The sequence below is a fragment of the Neofelis nebulosa genome, chromosome 7 (genome assembly GCF_028018385.1).
Source record: "Neofelis nebulosa isolate mNeoNeb1 chromosome 7, mNeoNeb1.pri, whole genome shotgun sequence".
Classification (NCBI taxonomy): Eukaryota; Metazoa; Chordata; class Mammalia; order Carnivora; family Felidae; genus Neofelis; species Neofelis nebulosa.
In genome coordinates this window covers 122,299,253-122,316,663 of record NC_080788.1, presented here as the reverse complement: position 1 = coordinate 122,316,663, position 17,411 = coordinate 122,299,253, and the positions used below count along the sequence as shown (strand labels likewise).

The following is a 17,411-nucleotide window of genomic DNA, read 5'->3' as shown; positions in this document are numbered from 1 at the left end:
GATGTCCTGCAGCCAGGCAGGGGTGTGGTGGTAGATGTTTAACTCCCGGCTGGAAGAAGGGGCTGCCTTAGAGCAGCTCCCTATCTCCATGGTGGAGATACTCCCCTCGTAGCCAGCGGCAGGCCACCCAGGAGGGTGCTGCGAGGACACAGTCAGGAACAAACGATCACGTCAGGTCTCCACTGTGCCGATGTGTTACTTGCAAATATACTTCAAGAACATAAAAAGGTGGTAGGATACTAGGGAGAAATGAGTTTGGAGTACTTATTACCTTTGTCTTTAATATGACGTATTTACTTGAAAGTTGACGTAATTTGATTTTTTGGAACAGTCACGCTTAACAATCAGCTCACGAAACTCCTGTAAATGTAATCACCTCTCCCAAGCCATTGGCTCTCCCAGGCCAGTGTGAGCTGGTTCCAGCTCACCCCCGGGGCCAGGATTTAGGAAAAGACGGAGCTCTCCCTCCCAACCACTAGTGGGCCCGGATGCCCAGCTAGCCGGCGAGATCTGCCGGGTGATTGACAAGGGCCCAGGCCTGGGGAACCAGACCCTTCCCGGCCACTTTCCCCATGGCCTTCTACCTCGCTCTCAGGCCCCCAGAACTCGCCTTTATCCACCTGCCATCTCCGTAGGTTAGCGCCACCAACGTGCACCAAGTACCTACTCTGTACCGCATGCTGCTGCAGGCACTGGGGACACAGAAGGAAGCTTACACCCTGGAGGCTCATGGTCTAGTGGGGCAAGATAAGCATGCATTGAAATCCAACAGACTACAACCCAGTCGAGGGCACAGGTCAGTCCGGAGCTGCAAGGAGAGACGCCAACTCCCCCCTAGGAGGGGTCAGGGCTGGCTTCTCCCAGAGGGGAATACGTGAGCAGGGTTGAAAGGATAAACAGAAGTCTGCCGGGCAGGCTGGGGGCTGGCGGGTAACCAGCATGAATAGGAAAGAACAGAGTAAAGGACATATTTAGGTAAAATGTGTCCATCTGACGCGGGCATTGGCCACTGAGGAGAGAGGGCAGAAATGAAGCCATGCTCGTTATGTTGGCCGGGGGTCCCTGCGTCAAGGGAGGGAGGGAGAGGAGGAGGACCCGGGGAGAAGCAGGCTTGACTGCCACTGCCGTGATGCTCTTTTACAGGTGCCGGTGTGCAGTATCCCCGAGAGCCCAAGGTGGACATGAGAGTCCGTCACCGAGATCCAGACCCAGGGGCCGGAGAGCTGGTGGTGACAGAACAGGGGAGGGCATGAGATGGGAGAAAACACGGGCAGAGAAGAGGTGGATTCAGCAGTAAAATGTGTTATGACACACTTAGGGGGAGGCACAAGGCAGGGGGTCAGTAATTACCTGCTTCTGGGGCCTGGGAGGATGATGTCAGGAAGACAAAAAGCTCCTTTCTCCAGCCCTTCCCTGTGCCAGGCTGGGGGGGGGGGGGCGGGGAGGGACCTAATATCCCGTCGCGATTCCTCCATTTGCCTTTTTAGGAACAAAGACACGGAGCCCAATTTTCCCCTTCTCCCTCCACTGTAAACTTTACCTACGTGTCCAACCCCCATAGCTGAGAGGGGTGTTCTCAAAATTCTGCACAATGGGCGACACATAACGTAGTGGTGAGGAGTGCAGGCGCGCAGCCAGGGCGCCCCTGAGCAAATCCCAGCTTTGCCAGCTGTGTGACCTTGGGCAAGTGACCTAACATCTCTGTTCCTCAGTCTCCTTACCCGTGGAATGGGGATGGCAATGGGACCGCCTTCACAAGGTGGTTGCGAGGAAGCAGTAAGTTAATACATCAAATGTTCTTAGGACAAGGCCTGGCACACAGTTAAGTGCTCACGAAGAGAATCTCAATGTCAGTATCAGGCTCTGAAAAAACAGTGCTAGCCGCATTGCTTCTGATATCCACCAGCCAGAGGGCTTTCCTCAGAATGAATGAGGCCTGGCCCTTTTCCAGCCCGTCTGGAGGTCAGGCAAGCCACAGAGACAGTGAATGTGTCATGTGTGTGTGCGTGTGCAGGTGTGCATGTGTGCATGCATTGGGAGGAGGCTGGCACACCACCCTAGGAGGCAGCTGCGGTGCTAAAGAGCACGGAGCAGAGCTGCTTGCTGGAGGTGGCCGTCAGGGGCTCACTTCTCCTGGATCCTGAGTTTCTGTAGGCTCACTCGCTGGGGTCCTCCGCACTCCTTCCCACCCTGGGAAGGAAGGCTCTGTAGTGGGACTGGCACCCATGAGGTGCAGTGCCACTGAGGGCCTGTAGGGGGCTCTAGAGCTCTTCCATTTCCCATACTCTGGGCTGCGAGGGTACTACGCTTAAAACAATAGTGTGTTTACCCAGGCTACGTGACTGTGCTGCTCTGAGAGGGGAGTGAAAAGAAGCTGGTGCTCGTTGGTCCCCCATTGGTGCGCCTCAGTTCATCCATGCTTCCAGTTGGCTGTTTTGAATGCAACCCCTTGTCCTCCCTCCTCCACTGCCTGGCAATGATGCGGGTGGTTTCCCCCACAGCCTCCTAGGGGATGCCTTCAAAGGGTCAGCCTTCTGTCCTTGGGTAGGAAGGCAGAGAGAGATCGAAGATTTTGGCATCCAAGTGCAGCAAGGATAGCTTCCAGTTGCCAGGATCTCAGGTTCTAGCAGCCCAGCCCCTCAACCTGCTGGTCAGGGAAACCTGAAGAGGCAGGTTTCCAAAAAGACGCTGCTTCCCCTGTTCCTCCTTAAAGCAAAATTCAGTAGCTCTGGGTGCTATGTTAGGAGACCCATTCTGCAGATTTACTTACCTAATTGCAACTCTATCAATATATCTGGATGATGGACACTACTTGTTCCCACTAACTTCTAATGTGATGTGGCCAACCTAACAAGTTAATGTGGGCAAAATGTTAAAGATAGACATTTAAAAAACAATTTGAAAAAAAACTAAACATACAATTGTTCTCTTGGCCTTTGTCAAAAGGGAAAAAAATAAGGAGATGGATTTTTTAATCCGACCAATTTAAGAAAAACACCCATGGGTAGGGTTGCCAGATTGAGCAAATACTGCATGGACCATACTTACACTAAAAAATTATTTGTTCTTTATCTAATATCCAAATCTCACAGGATATCCTATATCTTATTGGGCAATTCTACCCACAGGTTGGAGGATTCAGAAATTCATTAAGAGAATATTTCCTATTCATCGTCCAGTTCCATACCATAATTCCCTCCCTAATCCCCTTGTGTTACATATGGAAACCCAAGCCACATTGATCACATCAAACAAGTAATCAGTCCAAGCACCCCAATCTCACTGCCAAGGACTATCACTGTGAGGTTATGTCAAAGGAATGAAAAGCCACTTCCAAAAGATAACATCAAAAAATTAGTACACCCACTATGTGCCCAACACTTGTAAATTACCTGTTTAGTCTTCACAACAACCCTGGGAGGTAGATACTATTAATGGAAACTAAAAAGAGTATCTACCAGTTTAATGCCTGTAGTTCCTGCAAAGGCATGTAAATTCCTGGTCAATTACTTCCCCCGGGGAGAGAAAGGGGAGGGAAACCAAGAAGGACTCCATTGCATCCACAAACAGGCTTATTCATAATGTAATGCCAGCTCTGTTGCTATTTGGTTACATGACACTTACACAGGAAACTGTCTTAATGCCAATGAATTATCATGGGGTTTGGGGTATGGGATTGTGGGAGAGAAGTGGGTGGGAAACCCTTAATAATCTTCAGTAAGTTGGCCTTACAACTGAGAAAGATGTGCTACACCTTGGGATAATAAATAGCTCATTTGCTGTGAAGAAAGGCCCGCTCAAGCTACTCGGAACAGTCGTGACAATGACATGCAGATTCCAAATGTTCTCTGTAAGAAAAAACACCCTTTCTCCTAATCCTTCTTAAACTCAACAAGACTGATTGGTTTTTATTATTCATGAATTAATTTTTTACTCAGGGTCCAACGAGGGAATTGAAGCTATAACGTTTCTCACCGACTGAGAGGAAAAGGCAGCTCTTGACCTGAGCGGCACAGCCAGACTCTTGCTGGGATTCCTCGGGGGTAGGATGTTTTTTGTTTGTTAAATCAGTTAATAATCAATTAATAACCCAAAGCCCAGAGCTTTGAGTTTGTTTTGTTTTCCAAGAAAAAAAAATTGAGTAAGAACATGAGTAAGAATACTAAAGTAAATATATATATATATATATATAGAGAGAGAGAGAGAGAGAGAGAGAGAGGACGAGAGAGAGAGAGAGACAGCTGTGGGACCCTGGTTTATTAGGCACTTCCTATTATACTATGCTGGTGTATTAGGCAGGTGTATTAGGCTGCCTTCTATTTCCAAGGCACACATATAAAAAAGAAGAGGCAGCAGCAGCAGAAGGAATGAGAGAGGACATAACAAAGGCAGCACCGATTTCAAAAGTAACGCACAGATGAGCAGAGTGTGCAGATGAGCCGGTCTGGGTCTGGGAGTCGGCATGGGGAGTCATGAGAGGGGTCACAGGGATCCAGAGGGTCAGTTCCCTGGTGCCCTCCCTCTAATCTCTGCCTCCAGAGGGCAGGTCGAGGTGCCCAGGAGCAAGGAACGACAGCCTCAGAGAAGCTGAATGGCCAGGAAGGCGATCAAGGGTGGCGAGGTGACTCTCCCTCTCTCCACGCAGTTCTCTTCCCATCTATTCACATGCACCAAGCCATAACCCCCTTGGCCTCTGTGTGCCTTTGGTCTAAAACCTCTCCTGAGGTCGCGGCCAGAAGAACCGAGGAAGGTGGGGGGACCGAGAGGCAGAGCGTGGCGTGAGCCTCAGAAGCTCGTGGCAGTGGGGTCAGACCTGACACAGCGTCCCTTGCAAGAAAACGCTTCTCCCTTCCCAGTTCAAAGGCAACATACCCAGCATTTCTCAGGGGGACCATGTGCTTAACACTGTATTCTCCTCTACCCGTCTGTTCATATTTCAGAGACCAGGCAGTTTTAGCTCCTGAATCAATGTAGACATGCAAACCAGAAGCCTTTGCATGTTTTTGTTTGCAGGAAAACATTTCATGTTTGGAGGCAACACACAGCAACCCTCACCCAGTTACTATGAGAAAACCCGTTATGAGAATTGCTTTGCGCTTTTGGGGAAGAAAAAGCTGCAAGCTGTTATTACCGTTGTCATAATTATTGCAACCATCGCATTATTGCTATTATTTCTGTAAAAGCAGTGTTCTTTCTGCCAAAGCTTGTTAGCTTGACTGCTTAGGTAGACAATGTCAACACACCCAAGAGACAGATGACAAAGAGTGAGGAGAAAAGGCAAAGGATAAATGCCGCACTCTGCATGTGTGCTGAGGGGATGTTTCACCATCAAAAAGGAATGTTTTCTGCTGATCGATTAGGGAGGCAAAAACAAAAGCATACACCAGCTCATTCACTCTGCATCACCAAGATCCCAAACTCGAGCTCAAAGCGCTAGGAAGAGGAGATGAGAGATATTAAAATTGGTTCTGAAAAAAGTTTAGAGCTTCCCGATACCCTCACCCACACCTCCAGTCCCTACCGCCTTGTTCCCCACGTTAATAGACACCACTACCCTGGAATTTTCCTGTGAACAGGAGGTCTTTACCCTTCTTGTGGTCTCTCCCAAAACATGAGAGCAGGAGACTGACAGTGGATAAAGGTATTGAGGGCCGAGTTGGAACAGGGTGGACAACAGGGTGTTCCACTTTGGGACATCCCCTGAGTAATCATGTTTAGCACCTGAAAACCGCACGAACACACCCACACACTCCTACACGCACAGACGCACATGTGCACACGCTCACGGAGGTAGAGACAGACAGACGCGTGGAACCTGCACTCCTTCCCTGGAACGTATACGATCGGAGAGAGATAAAAGGGCAGAGGGCAAAGCACTGCAAGTTGGAATGAAATAGAGGGAAAAAATAAGTAAAGACAAAGGAATATGTTCCGCTGTAAGACACGAGAGAGATCTCCTCTAAAAAACATCAGCTTTCCGCACCCTCCACCCTGCCCTACAGCATTGCCCTCTGTATTTCCTTGTTCTCTGCCCTTCGGAAACCAAGAACACAGAAAGACCTGTGACTCGCAAAACCCCTTTTCCAGGTATCTTTTTTAAAAAAACTAGGAACCCAGTGAAAATACCTAAAACGTGAATCTAAATACAATAACAGTTTAAAACTTAACAAGAAAACAAAAAATAATTTATGAATTCAAGTTAACTCACACAATAAAAAAAAAAGGGGGGGCTAAGTTAAAATAACACTTAGCGAGGAAAAGCTTGACTCTAATTGGCCACTTCACATCCATACAGTTTTCAATGCAGCGTCTCAGTAAACACAGACAGCCAGGAATGAGGCTGACTGTTGCCGTCACTGGCAGGAGAAGACCCTGATATAGTTTTAAATGAAAATTGATCACATCTGAAACCAGAAGATAAAAACAAAACCTTGTCGGAGTTTGTTTAACTGCCTTTTGACCTCTGGATGAAATGACATTGAAAATAAAATAACATTATCCAGAAAACCATTCCCAGAAAAGGCTCAATCCCGGGGACACTGAATGACAATGTTGAATAGAATATTTTAAAGTCCTAAGGAACAGAAGAGAGAAACTTAAAGGCGGGGGGCGGAGAGGCTCTTCGGGGACTAAAAATGTGTATAGTTAAAAAGCACAGCAAAATAAGGATGAAAAAAATTATGCCTCTAATCGGCAGGAAAACTTTTGTTTGGGGTTAATTTTAACTCAAGCTCATATAACTCTGAATTTAAGACATTTAGCCAGGAGATTTATTTTCACCTTGCCCAACTCCATATTGAAAGTCCCACCATGGGCTGATCAACGGGTATGACTTTCCTCAATTTAGGAAAACATTTGACCCATTAGGCTATCAACTGTCAATGGCTAGATCCAGGAAGAGAAGGGGAAATTGGGAAACTGGAACAGAATTGCCCAAATGCTCTTTTGAGCGTAGCCATCTGTTATTCCAGGGAGTACAGCACTGCCTTTTCATCCTCTCCGGGGTCTGCCCAGCCTTACCCAGGCCAGAAAACAGAAGAGAGCTCTTAACAAGAGTAAACTCCTCTGTCTGTATGGACAGCCAGCCCTTGGGTCCTATGGAGTTCCCTTTCGCTCCATGGAAAAACCCCAAGGCCCAGCAGCCCCCACTGGAATGTGGCCATAGCCTGACCTCAGCCCAGGCCAGGGGTATGGCAGGCAGCAGGGGCTGTGTTTAAACAGCAGAGCCCCTTGCCCCCCGTTACTCCCATGTTCAAGGGAAATTCCACTGTAACACACTCTTACACGTGTGCACACGGTAGGAGCTCCCCTAGGAACGGAGGCGACCTTTGGCGTTTTGGGGTTCAGAGTTAGCTTCTAGAAGAGGGGCTTTAACAGCAATCGGAAAGGGCTCAACACTTCCTTAAGCCGTTGCTTTATAAATAAAGGTGCTGTTAAGATCCTTTCTATTCTAATCCTGATCCGTACAGAAAGGTGCTCTAGGTAGACAGATGCCAAAAAAAACCCAAAAAGAGCATGGGGCTCTATGTTTTCCTTCTTGTCTGGTTTTCTGAGGTCTTTTGTCAGATGGCTGGTTGGGGGTCTCTGGGCCAAACTAAAACCCATGCCCTCCTATGGCCTGCTCCCCATGTGTCCTGAGTGGGACTGGCTGTGGCCATCCAGTTGTGTGAAGTACCCTGCAGAAACAGACAGCCAGCAGGCAGTCACTGCCCCTGTCTGCTGAGCCCCAGGGGCACTCGCTGAAAGTCATCATGTGTCCAGTCTGGAGCCCTACTTTTTCCCTCAAGGCCTCCAGAGCCACAGACCAGCATGCACCCAAAGTCTTCTGGGCACATCCTTCTAGTGCTGTCAGGAAAGTGAGGGAGACAACGTCCCAGAGCAGCCTGCTATGCAGGGTCACCTGTCACAAGAGGCAAGGATCACTTGCCCAGTGGCCTAGGGAAGAAATAACCCCCCCAACTTTGGACCTCTCCCACGCACTGCCCTGACATCCCCTCTGAGGAAGGAGTCTGACCCTGCCACCAGTTACCTAGGACGCTCTGCCATCATCAGCGAAAGGTCGGCGGCCTCACCAGAAGCAGGGGACAGGCCAGACCAGTGAGGGTTAATCTGCCCGGCCAGCCATCACAGGGGTCACCGTGATGCACACCGAAGTTGAGCATCCCAGTCCCCCAGAGCTGGTCTGCTAATTACATTTGCAATTATAAACACCACAACCTCCCTGCACAGGGACCAGGCCGCACCAGCCGATGGGGTAACCACAATGTAATCCCACCCCAGGCCACCCCAGCCATGCCAGGGGACGCCAGGCCCGGCAGAAGCCTAGGGGCTCCTCCTCCGAGGAATGGCCATGAATTTGACAGCTCCCTGGAGGTACGAGACTGCTGGGACCAAGAAAGGAAGACTCACCAGAGTGGAAGCCCAGTCCGGGGTCACCAGCAGTTGCACTGCTGAAAAAGATCTTTGATTATCCCTAGGAATCAGCACATGGCCTCAAGGGCAAACACGAGGGAGTCGCACCCTTGATGGCTTCCTGGGAGGGTGCGTGGACTCTTTACTCAAAGCCCTCTCGTGGGCCCACGCTCCCTCTAGGAACGACAGCGGCTGCAGAGGACATTAGAGGTTAGGCACTCAAGCCATGCTGGGCTCTCCCACAGGAACATTCAGTCAAGAGCCACCAGACCCCAAGACAGAAGCTCCCAGCGGAGCTGTGAGGAGTTCTGGCAGATTCTGGGCCGGCCTCCTGCTCAAGCTGGAAGAGCACGCAGAGGGGCTCACTTGGGGAGAGATGGACAGAGACTGATGATGGCCGGTAGGTGTGGGAAGGCATCGGCATGGGGTACTGAGGGTGTGGGTTGGACATCACTTTGAAGGACTGGATTATGGTCTAAATAATGCTATTCCTTCCCCTTAAATTCAAACCACAAGTAATTTCAGTCATGTTGGGGAAGCCACTTCAAGCATCTGGGAAGACAAGTTCTAGAGAAGGGCACTGCAGAACTGCGTCAAAAGCATCCTGTGTCTTGTGTAACTGCTTGCCTGTCTTCTGAATTCTCTCTCCTGAATCGGCTCGTTCACACAGCCAACTCCACGGCCCATCCCAATGTACACATTCCCAGTCTCTCTCTCTCTCTCACACACACACACACACCGTTCCTTTGGCCTGCTAGACTCGCGCTGATCTTCCCAGTTCCAAGTGCTCCAAAGAAACAAGGCATTTTGCAGAGGACCAAAGAAGGAGACAAACTTTTTTCCATGAGTTTAGATTATCTTTAAAAAACGAGTTGGCCAGAGGTAGTTATCAGGAGCATGAATCCTGCATGCAGGGCAAAGTTGCAAGGGCCGGGGTCCACCCTGAAAAGGCAGGGAGGTGACTCGAAATCTCTATCACGGCCACCTCCCTGGCAGCACTTTCCCCGAAAGTCCCCTCTGTCCCTCCTATCTCAAGCTAAATGGAATATTTATTGATTACTCCAGATCAACAGAAAGGAAAGTTCCTGTTTGGTGGGTCAGGTTGTTTCTTCATACATATATTTTTAAAGAAACATCTTTTCCTTAAATTTTGGTAAAACAGAGGATTGTTCCTAAAATGGAGTTGGGGAAATCATAAGCTCCAAGAGGAAATTTCCAGTTGATGTCAGGATCTCACTGAGCTGGAAAGGGCCTTCCCTGCGACTGGGGCCCTCCACACCAACCTGCTTCCGCCTAATTCACTGCCTTCAGACCTGAACAAGTCCAGCCTCCCATCACCCCATCATCCTCTCCCACAGCAGCCCACACCTCCAGGAGGGTGGCGGGCACATCCAGGTTTATTTCCTAAGGCCCCTCCCTTGGAAAACCAAGACTAATGTCCTCATTCTGATTTATTTTTAAATGTACCATTAAAAATTAATTTCCCCTTTGTTTTTCTCTGGGTCACTGATTCTGAATTACCATGTGGCATTTCTTCCTACGTGTGAACCCACATATTTTACCTTCAGGACAGTTTGTTCTTTGTTTCTTTAACAACAGCAAAGTGGTCATTGGAAGGTGGGTGAGGCAACCCGCCAACACCCCCCCCGCCCCCACCTCTGCTCCCTGGGTTTCTAAGCCGAGGGTCTCCAGCCAGTCGGGTCACAGACACATTTGTACACAGGCATATGCAGGCCAGCACACCCACTCCTACCCTGGCTGATTATATATGTACATAAAATATTGATTAGAAATGGTAATGGAGTCACCTACAGGAAAATGAAAATGAAGGAGAGAAAGGTATGAAGGTATGATGTATCTGTGTGTGTGTGTGTGTGTGTGTGTGTGTGTGTGTGTGTTAATTTCTCACCTGGGAAAGTGAGAATAACACTAACGCATTAAAAATGCTCTCTGTATGTTAGCAAGTGAGAAGAAGGGCTGGGGAGTTCTTTCTCGCTGAACTGTGGTCCCTGTGCCCTTGGGTTTTCTTAAGTCCGGGAATGTCGACTAAGCCACATGGGTGGAAACCACGTACAGAGCATACGAACCCACTCACGCATATGTTCCCCGAGAAACACCAGCACTATTGGCAATGAACGGATTCACCCTACTGTCCTTCCAACACACCAAAGAATGCAGTCCCCAGTTTTGTTACTTTGCTACCAGTGGCTCTAAAGCTACTTGACATGAAGCCCGGGTGGCGGTGGCGGGGGGGGGGGGGGGGGTGAGGTCAGAAAGATGCCTCCCCTACACTCCAGCCTCTGACCTCCACAAGCTCGACCTTGGAAATTCCGTGCCCCTGCACCACAGCAGATGCAAACGCTCGCCCAGAGGCACACATCTGTACATGGGGCCAGCTTCCTAATGCTCGGGCTGCCACCCAGCAAGCACGTCCTGGGCTTTGAGAAATGGCATCTCACACGGATCCTTAGTTCCTCAGTGGAGTTGCCGGGTATGTTTCTGGCTTTTCCGGTGCCCCATGGAGTGAGAAGTGAATTCTTTGCAAAGAAACCAGGAAGGCTAGGGAGCCCAAACTACTGTCAGGCTTACTTTATGAATGATTTCCACTTCAAACCCGTCCCAGACACCCAGGACCCCGGCTGCCTCATCCCCCCTTTCTGCTTCCCTGACATTCCCTCCTTGCCCATATTTCTCCTCAAACTCAAGCCAGGGTTGCCATCACCTCGATGAATTACCCAGCTGCTAAACCCTCCATTTCTCCTTGCTTTTCTGGTCAACGTAATCAAAGGATGTACTTCCCCCGTTCGGATTTTCATATTTACTGGCTATGACTCGAGCCAGGGGCAAATACATAGATATTTCCAGCTCAGCTAAAGAAGTCACCTCTGAAGAGAGGGAGCCTAAATAATTTAAAGATCCAATATTTGTCGTACTTGGTAATTTTATGTGAGGAAATGCCCCACGAACATCAAACATTGTTCACAGCCTCACTTACCCACCCAGAGGTTTCTTTGACGGCTCCCACCCCCTGCTTGAGGAGGGAGCGTCTTCCGGCACTACCCCTATTCTCACCCCACCGGCCTCATAACCCGGGATCAGTGTAACCTTTAAAGAGAACGAAGAGACACTTTTCGAGCAGATGGAAATCTGAATCCATTGTAATTAAAGATTGCTCGCCTCTCCCATCCCAAATCATCTTCTTCCGACACTCTGGCGGCACCTAAAGGACCCACTGCCCAGGGAAATCCTAAAACTAGAACCAAAAAGGTCAGCGTGGAGACTGGGACAGTCTGGTCATCGACAGGAGACACTGCTGTGAAGTTGCCTCCTCTCTTCCGCGTGGTCCACCGGGGTGGAGGCGGTCTGTGCAGCGAAGAGGGGTCTAAGCACACTTCCTGGAACCCCACATTATCCAGTGTATTTATTTCAGGGATGTCGCGGTTCTCGGGATGGGGTACAAAAATGAAAGCATGGCGGAGCGGGCACTGACTTTGGTAGTTTAGTTCGCTTCAGAGAAAAAAGAGGAAGAGGAGCACCAAGTTAAGCAGGTCCGCGAAGAACCCAGAGTTTCCATTTTATTATTCTTTTAAGCCTTCCGAGGGACCACTCTGCGCGCGCCCACACGCAGACGCCGGGACACCAGCCGCGAGCGCGGCGGGACGCGGGGCGCGGGAGGGGAGAGCCGGGCGGGTACCGAGCAGGTGGGGGCAAGTGCGCGGAGGGCCCTCGGAGGGAAACCGCGGGTGGCCAGAGCAGGACCCCGGAGAACCCGGGCTGGACACGCCGCTCTGGGGGATCAGGTCCCCGCCTGCCCACTCCGCGCGCTTGGCGCACCGCCCAAGCCCGGGGCCAGTGGGAGTCCCGTCCCGCAGCCCCCTCCGCTGCCCACGCCCGCGCCGCTCGGACAACCCCGGGATCCCGAAAGGCGAGCGCGAAGCCGCCCCGGGGCACGGAAATCGCGCCCGCCAGTTCCATCGCCCGCAGCCTCCCGCAAAGCCGCGAACCAACTTTGCCTCCGCCGCGGCACCCCCGGGTCGGCTGTCCCCACCCCTGGCGGGATGCGGGATCCCCCTCTCAGGGCGTGCGGGACGCAGTGCGCCCGGGGCCGCGCCGCCCACACCGCTGGAGCGCCCCGGATCCACCGCGCCCCGTGCGCGCCCTCGGGGCGCCCCACCGGGACCGCCCGGCAAGGCAGCGCTGGGCGCCAGCAGTTCCCAAACCCGCGGGGCACGTTCGATTTCGCCCCCTTGCCGGGATCATTTCTGCTCTTCAGTACGGAAATAAATCTTAAAGTCAAAGGGCCCCCCAGGGGAGGCTTTCTCAGACGGGCCAGAACATCCTTGCGACATTCCCGCACCTGTTCTGGGCTGCTCCTCCCTAATCCACAGAAACTCAAATATTTTCTCGCCTCGGGGGAAGATCAGCGAGAAAGAGTGAGCGAGAAAGAGCTGCTCTTACTTAAAAGTAAGGGTTTGGAAAAGGGGGTGCGGGAAAAGTTAGAGGCGGTTTACCCCCGCCCCAGAAGGAAACCCAGGAAGTGTGCGGCTTTTCCCCTCCGACGTCCCCCAAGCGCCCCCGGGGTTCCTGCCACTTCAAAAATGCCTGGAAGGAGAACTGCGACACCCAGGACAGAGGCAGCCGGACTGGCAGAAGGGCAGACAGATCGACCGACCGACCGACCGAGAAACAGAGCACCTACTGGTTGTGGTAGCCGAGGGGGTCCGGGATGCAGAGTTCTGACACGTCCATCAGTCCCGTTTTAGCATTCCCAGTTGGTAGAGAAAGGCGGCGGGGAAATCACGCGGAAGAGCGAGTGAAGGGCACAGGCGAGGTGCGAGTCCGGGCAGGGGCACAGTGAGCGGGAGAAGGCAGAGTGGGAGGAAGCGCCGTGGCGGGGCGAGAGGGAGGCAGAGAGCCGTGCGCGCACAGCCCAGCGCTCCCACTCGTGCACACACTCCAGCGGGCAGAGGGGACGGGAAGCCGCGGAGGAGGCTCGGGCACCAGAGACTTGGAGCCCACTAACCCTACTGTAGCTTTAAGGCTGGGAGACTGATGTATGGTTTGGCTCCTATTGGCTATCTCTCAGGGGCTGGACTTAAAGTGACAGAATCGAGCTGGGGTGGGGGGAGGGGGGTGAGCCAGAGAGACTTCAATGGAAATCAGACGCTCAGGCGAGGTCCCCACCTCCTGAGGAGTGAGAGGACTGAGCTGTAGAGCGGCAAGGCCTGTCCTCTGGCCATTAAAGAAAAAAAAATTGTCCAACTGGCTGGTGGGATTGGGGGGTTGACAGATGTGCTGTTTATATATCCCCCCCACCGGCATCCTATCCTTTAACTGGCAGGCCTAGCCAAACTCCTCCCCCCCCCCTCGCTCAGCCTTTTAGAATGGGTCTGTTTTACAAATTAAAAATGAGTCACAGTGCTCCACTCTCACACCCAGAAGAGGCCAAGGCCCTAGAAATTCACAGCCTCAAGACCTGTGTTTGGTGCACAAAAGTGCAAAGGGTCAGGTCCGCAGGTGAGGCACGAAGGAGAGAAGCAGATTCCCTTCCCAGCTCTCATCACCTGGGCCAGTTGGTTCTGAACCGCTCTCATATGGCTAGATGCAGGGTGTGCATCTATAAAATGCTCTCTAGATGTACAAAATGATGCTCTTCATTGGCAACTCTCAGAAATGTACCTGGGACGCAGACGGGAGCAAATAAATCCCTGCCTGCTTAGGAAAACACAATTGTGGTTAGAACAACCAACTTACCTGCCACATGGTACTTCGAGGCACGCAAGTAGATGCTTCAGCATACACACCTGAATCCCCAGCTACGAACACACCTGCATCCCTGTCTGCTGCTCCATCCGTGAACCCGAATATTACGGGCTGCCTCTGTACTAAAACAAACTATAAGTCATGCCCCAATCCTTCTTCTCGGGCTTTTCATCTTTTGAGATGTGCCAGCCACAGAGAGATAATAATGTGAGAATTCAAATGAGTGTGGGAGGGGATAGGTATAGAATTACTTAAAAGGGGGGGAAGCCCCCAGGAGAGACCACCACCTTATTCTCCTATATTCTACAGCAGACAATTTGGGGGGGAGGAGACATAATTTTATCATCCAAATAAGGTCTAAATGGAGTGTAACTGCAGGCAGTGTTCAAGCACTTCAGGAGTAAAAGCAGGGAAGGTGGTGAAAAACCCCAGGAGGGGCCGGGGAATGGGCAGGGGGACCACAGATGATACTTGACTTGGATAAATGTAAGCGCGTGCAGGCTGGGAAACAGAGCTGAGATTTTTCATATGTGCTGAAGTGGAGGAACGCATGGGATTCTCCGGGCTCGGGGCTCAGGCAGGCATCTCACAGAGAGATGGATGAAGATGTCTGCTCTGTCAGCAGAACCCCCAGCAGCCCCGGATTTTTTTTTTTTTAATCACATTGGTACTTGGTTGTATTAGAGACGGAAGCAGGGTGTAGAGCCTCTGTCCTTAACCAGGGCCTCTGCACAACGACCACCTCTTGCCAAGACCTCAGTGACTGGTTTCTCTGTGTCCTTTCCAGCCCCCTGAAATACCTTTTCCAAGCGCCCGGCAGCCAGGGAGCTCACTGGAAAATGCACCCGGTCCCGGTCCTTCCCTTGGCCCCACAAGGAAGCCTCACAGGACAGACTCCTATGTGTCTCTCTGTACCCCTCCGTATCCCGCGCCATACTGCCCTGTCTTTGCACCTGCTACCTAGAATTCCCCACCTTCTGGGCCGCACCAGAACCTTTGCTACTCAGTTTGCAATTATATATATATTGGTATAATACCCACCCACCCACCCCCCCCCACACACACACACACTAAATTATAAGCCCTATGAGGGTAGGGACCATGTCTGTTTTTGTTTCCCAGAAAATCCCCAGTGAGTAATGGTGCCTGATGCAGAGAAGTTACTTGAGAAATATTTTGTTGAACAAATCGAAGCATGGCAATTTGGGGTGGGCCTGCTGAGGGACAGGCTGGCTGTCCCAGAAGGGGAGTTAGGTTGTGTGGGATCAGTGGCTCCTTGCTCTGTGTGGGCACACCAATTTCAACTGGAGACAGAACACACTTGGTAGAACATGAAAAGAAAGACAACTTCACAGCCCCGGGCAGTGGATTCAAAGCCACCAGGGGCAAAAGAGGGAAAATACTGAGTTTCGTTGGTGAAAAAGTGAGGCTAATGCCCACGCACAATCACTGTCTGCATCTAAGGTATGAGGAGGAATTAGCTAAAGGCCTCTCTCTGGATACTGGATGATTGCCCTCCAGGGAGGGAATGAGGTCCTGGGGACCCCGCTTCCTCCTACTCCTCCTCCTCCCCCCACCCCTTGCCTGTCCAGCCACCTCACCTACAGCCCTGTGGTGAGGCCAGGGAGCCCGTAGACCAGCAAGGACACCCCGGTGACCTGATGTAGCCTGGCAGGTCCAGCTTTTCCTGTGGTTCTCCATGCAAACTTGGTGGTGGGTCCTACATTGTTCCTGGGACCAGCCTCTCTCCACTCTGCCCTCACCCAGCTCACAGAGGAAGGTATTTCCTCCCAAAGCCAGGGTCTGGTCCCACGCCTCTAGCTGGACAGTGCTGGAGAGTGCAGCAGACTCCAGGATCTGTTCCTGACATCTCCATGTGACCATATCAAGGTCTCTCTCCTCCAGAACACAAAGGTGGGGGGTGGGGGGAGTGGAATGAGTGGGCAGGGCTCTTGGGTTCCATCAACCCTGAAATTCATTCAACCAGTTATCATTTCATTCTTGCACCGTTCACCTAGAGCAGGTGCAATTTGTAATCCATCCCTAGCACCAAGTTCTAAGCCACCCACCCCTTCGCTACCTTGTGTCCCAATCCTGGCGCCCCCAGATAGGCATGTCAGCCAAAGGGGACTCTGGGACAGAAGGCATTAGAAACAGTAATTGTGGATGGTGTAAGGGGACAGCAGCTCACTTAGTTCTTGTGACGAACTCCTCCAAATAGATATTTACTACATTTACAGAACCGTACAGCTGAGAGGGACTTGGAGAATCATTTAGAATCACCACCAGACTTTACAGATAAGGAAACTTAGACATTTCCCTATGTGGAGAAGTTCCACACAAGGTCACACCGTGAATAACGGGCAAAGCATGCCGTCTTTGGTGCCTGGATTTCTACTTATTCAACTCCTAAACCTTTGTTCACATGTCTCTTCACTTTCTCTCCCTACTCCTTCCCTGAGTCCAAGCTCCTTGCTAAGGAATATGAGGCCAAACCAGAGCAATGCCACTGGCATCGCCTTCCACACACACTTCTCCACCGGGTAGGTGGTGGGGACCAGGCTGATGTGTCCACACCCTTCCCCACCTGGTTTCCTGGGAGAAAAAGGAAGCACTGATTGGTGGGACACCAATTTCCTGACCTGCTGTCCTGCCGTGAGAAATGCTCCAGCTGGCAGGTTAAGTAGGAAAACGTACCCAGACACAGCCTGGCCCACCCTGTTCCTCAAACCGGTGTTCCCCCAGGCACAGAAGGCACCAAGTGGAACACGGATCCACGCTGACCAGCCACTCTTACCCATCCCAGTCTGGCTAAGTCCTGAAAAGGGGCCGTCCGAATGCCTGCACCTGGAGCCCAAAGGCCACCTGAGTGACCTTGATCTCTTGCCGTGATCTCTGCAGCTGACCCCCGCATGGCACCCCTTGCCACGGGTCTGGTGGAAATCCCCACATTTGGTGGAGCCTAGTCTTGGGGTGTCTCTTCCCGCTTTTGCGGCAGCACCCCCCCCCCCCCCCCCACACACACACCCGTCATCTCTGCACACGTGAGGCAGCAGCCGGCAGTATCTCTCGGGTTCTTGAATCCCCTCCCTGTGCTGTACTGCTCTGAGCCCACAACAAGAGGCTGCTTTCCCCGTCTTCAAGCAGGGTAACTTAGCAGGAGCTGGTGAACTCAGCGTGGGCCCTGGGGGAGCAGAGGGCTTGATGGCTTCATCACTAAAAGATAAGAGCCAACA

General features: G+C 51.6%; 1 protein-coding gene across 2 annotated transcripts in view; it reads right to left on the bottom strand.

The window, feature by feature from the left end:
* ESRRB (estrogen related receptor beta) overlaps positions 1-17,411 on the bottom strand; it is a 172,524-nt gene that overhangs the window by 96,877 nt on the left and 58,236 nt on the right. Inside the window, exon 1 of one of the 2 annotated variants that reach the window (XM_058739773.1) lies at positions 13,112-13,448. The exons of the other annotated variant lie outside the window; for it this stretch is intronic. Coding sequence (XP_058595756.1) covers positions 13,112-13,161 — 50 coding nt within the window. The 5' untranslated portion in view covers positions 13,162-13,448. Of the gene's footprint in view, positions 1-13,111; positions 13,449-17,411 lie in introns of those variants that run through there. 2 annotated transcript variants of the gene reach the window in all.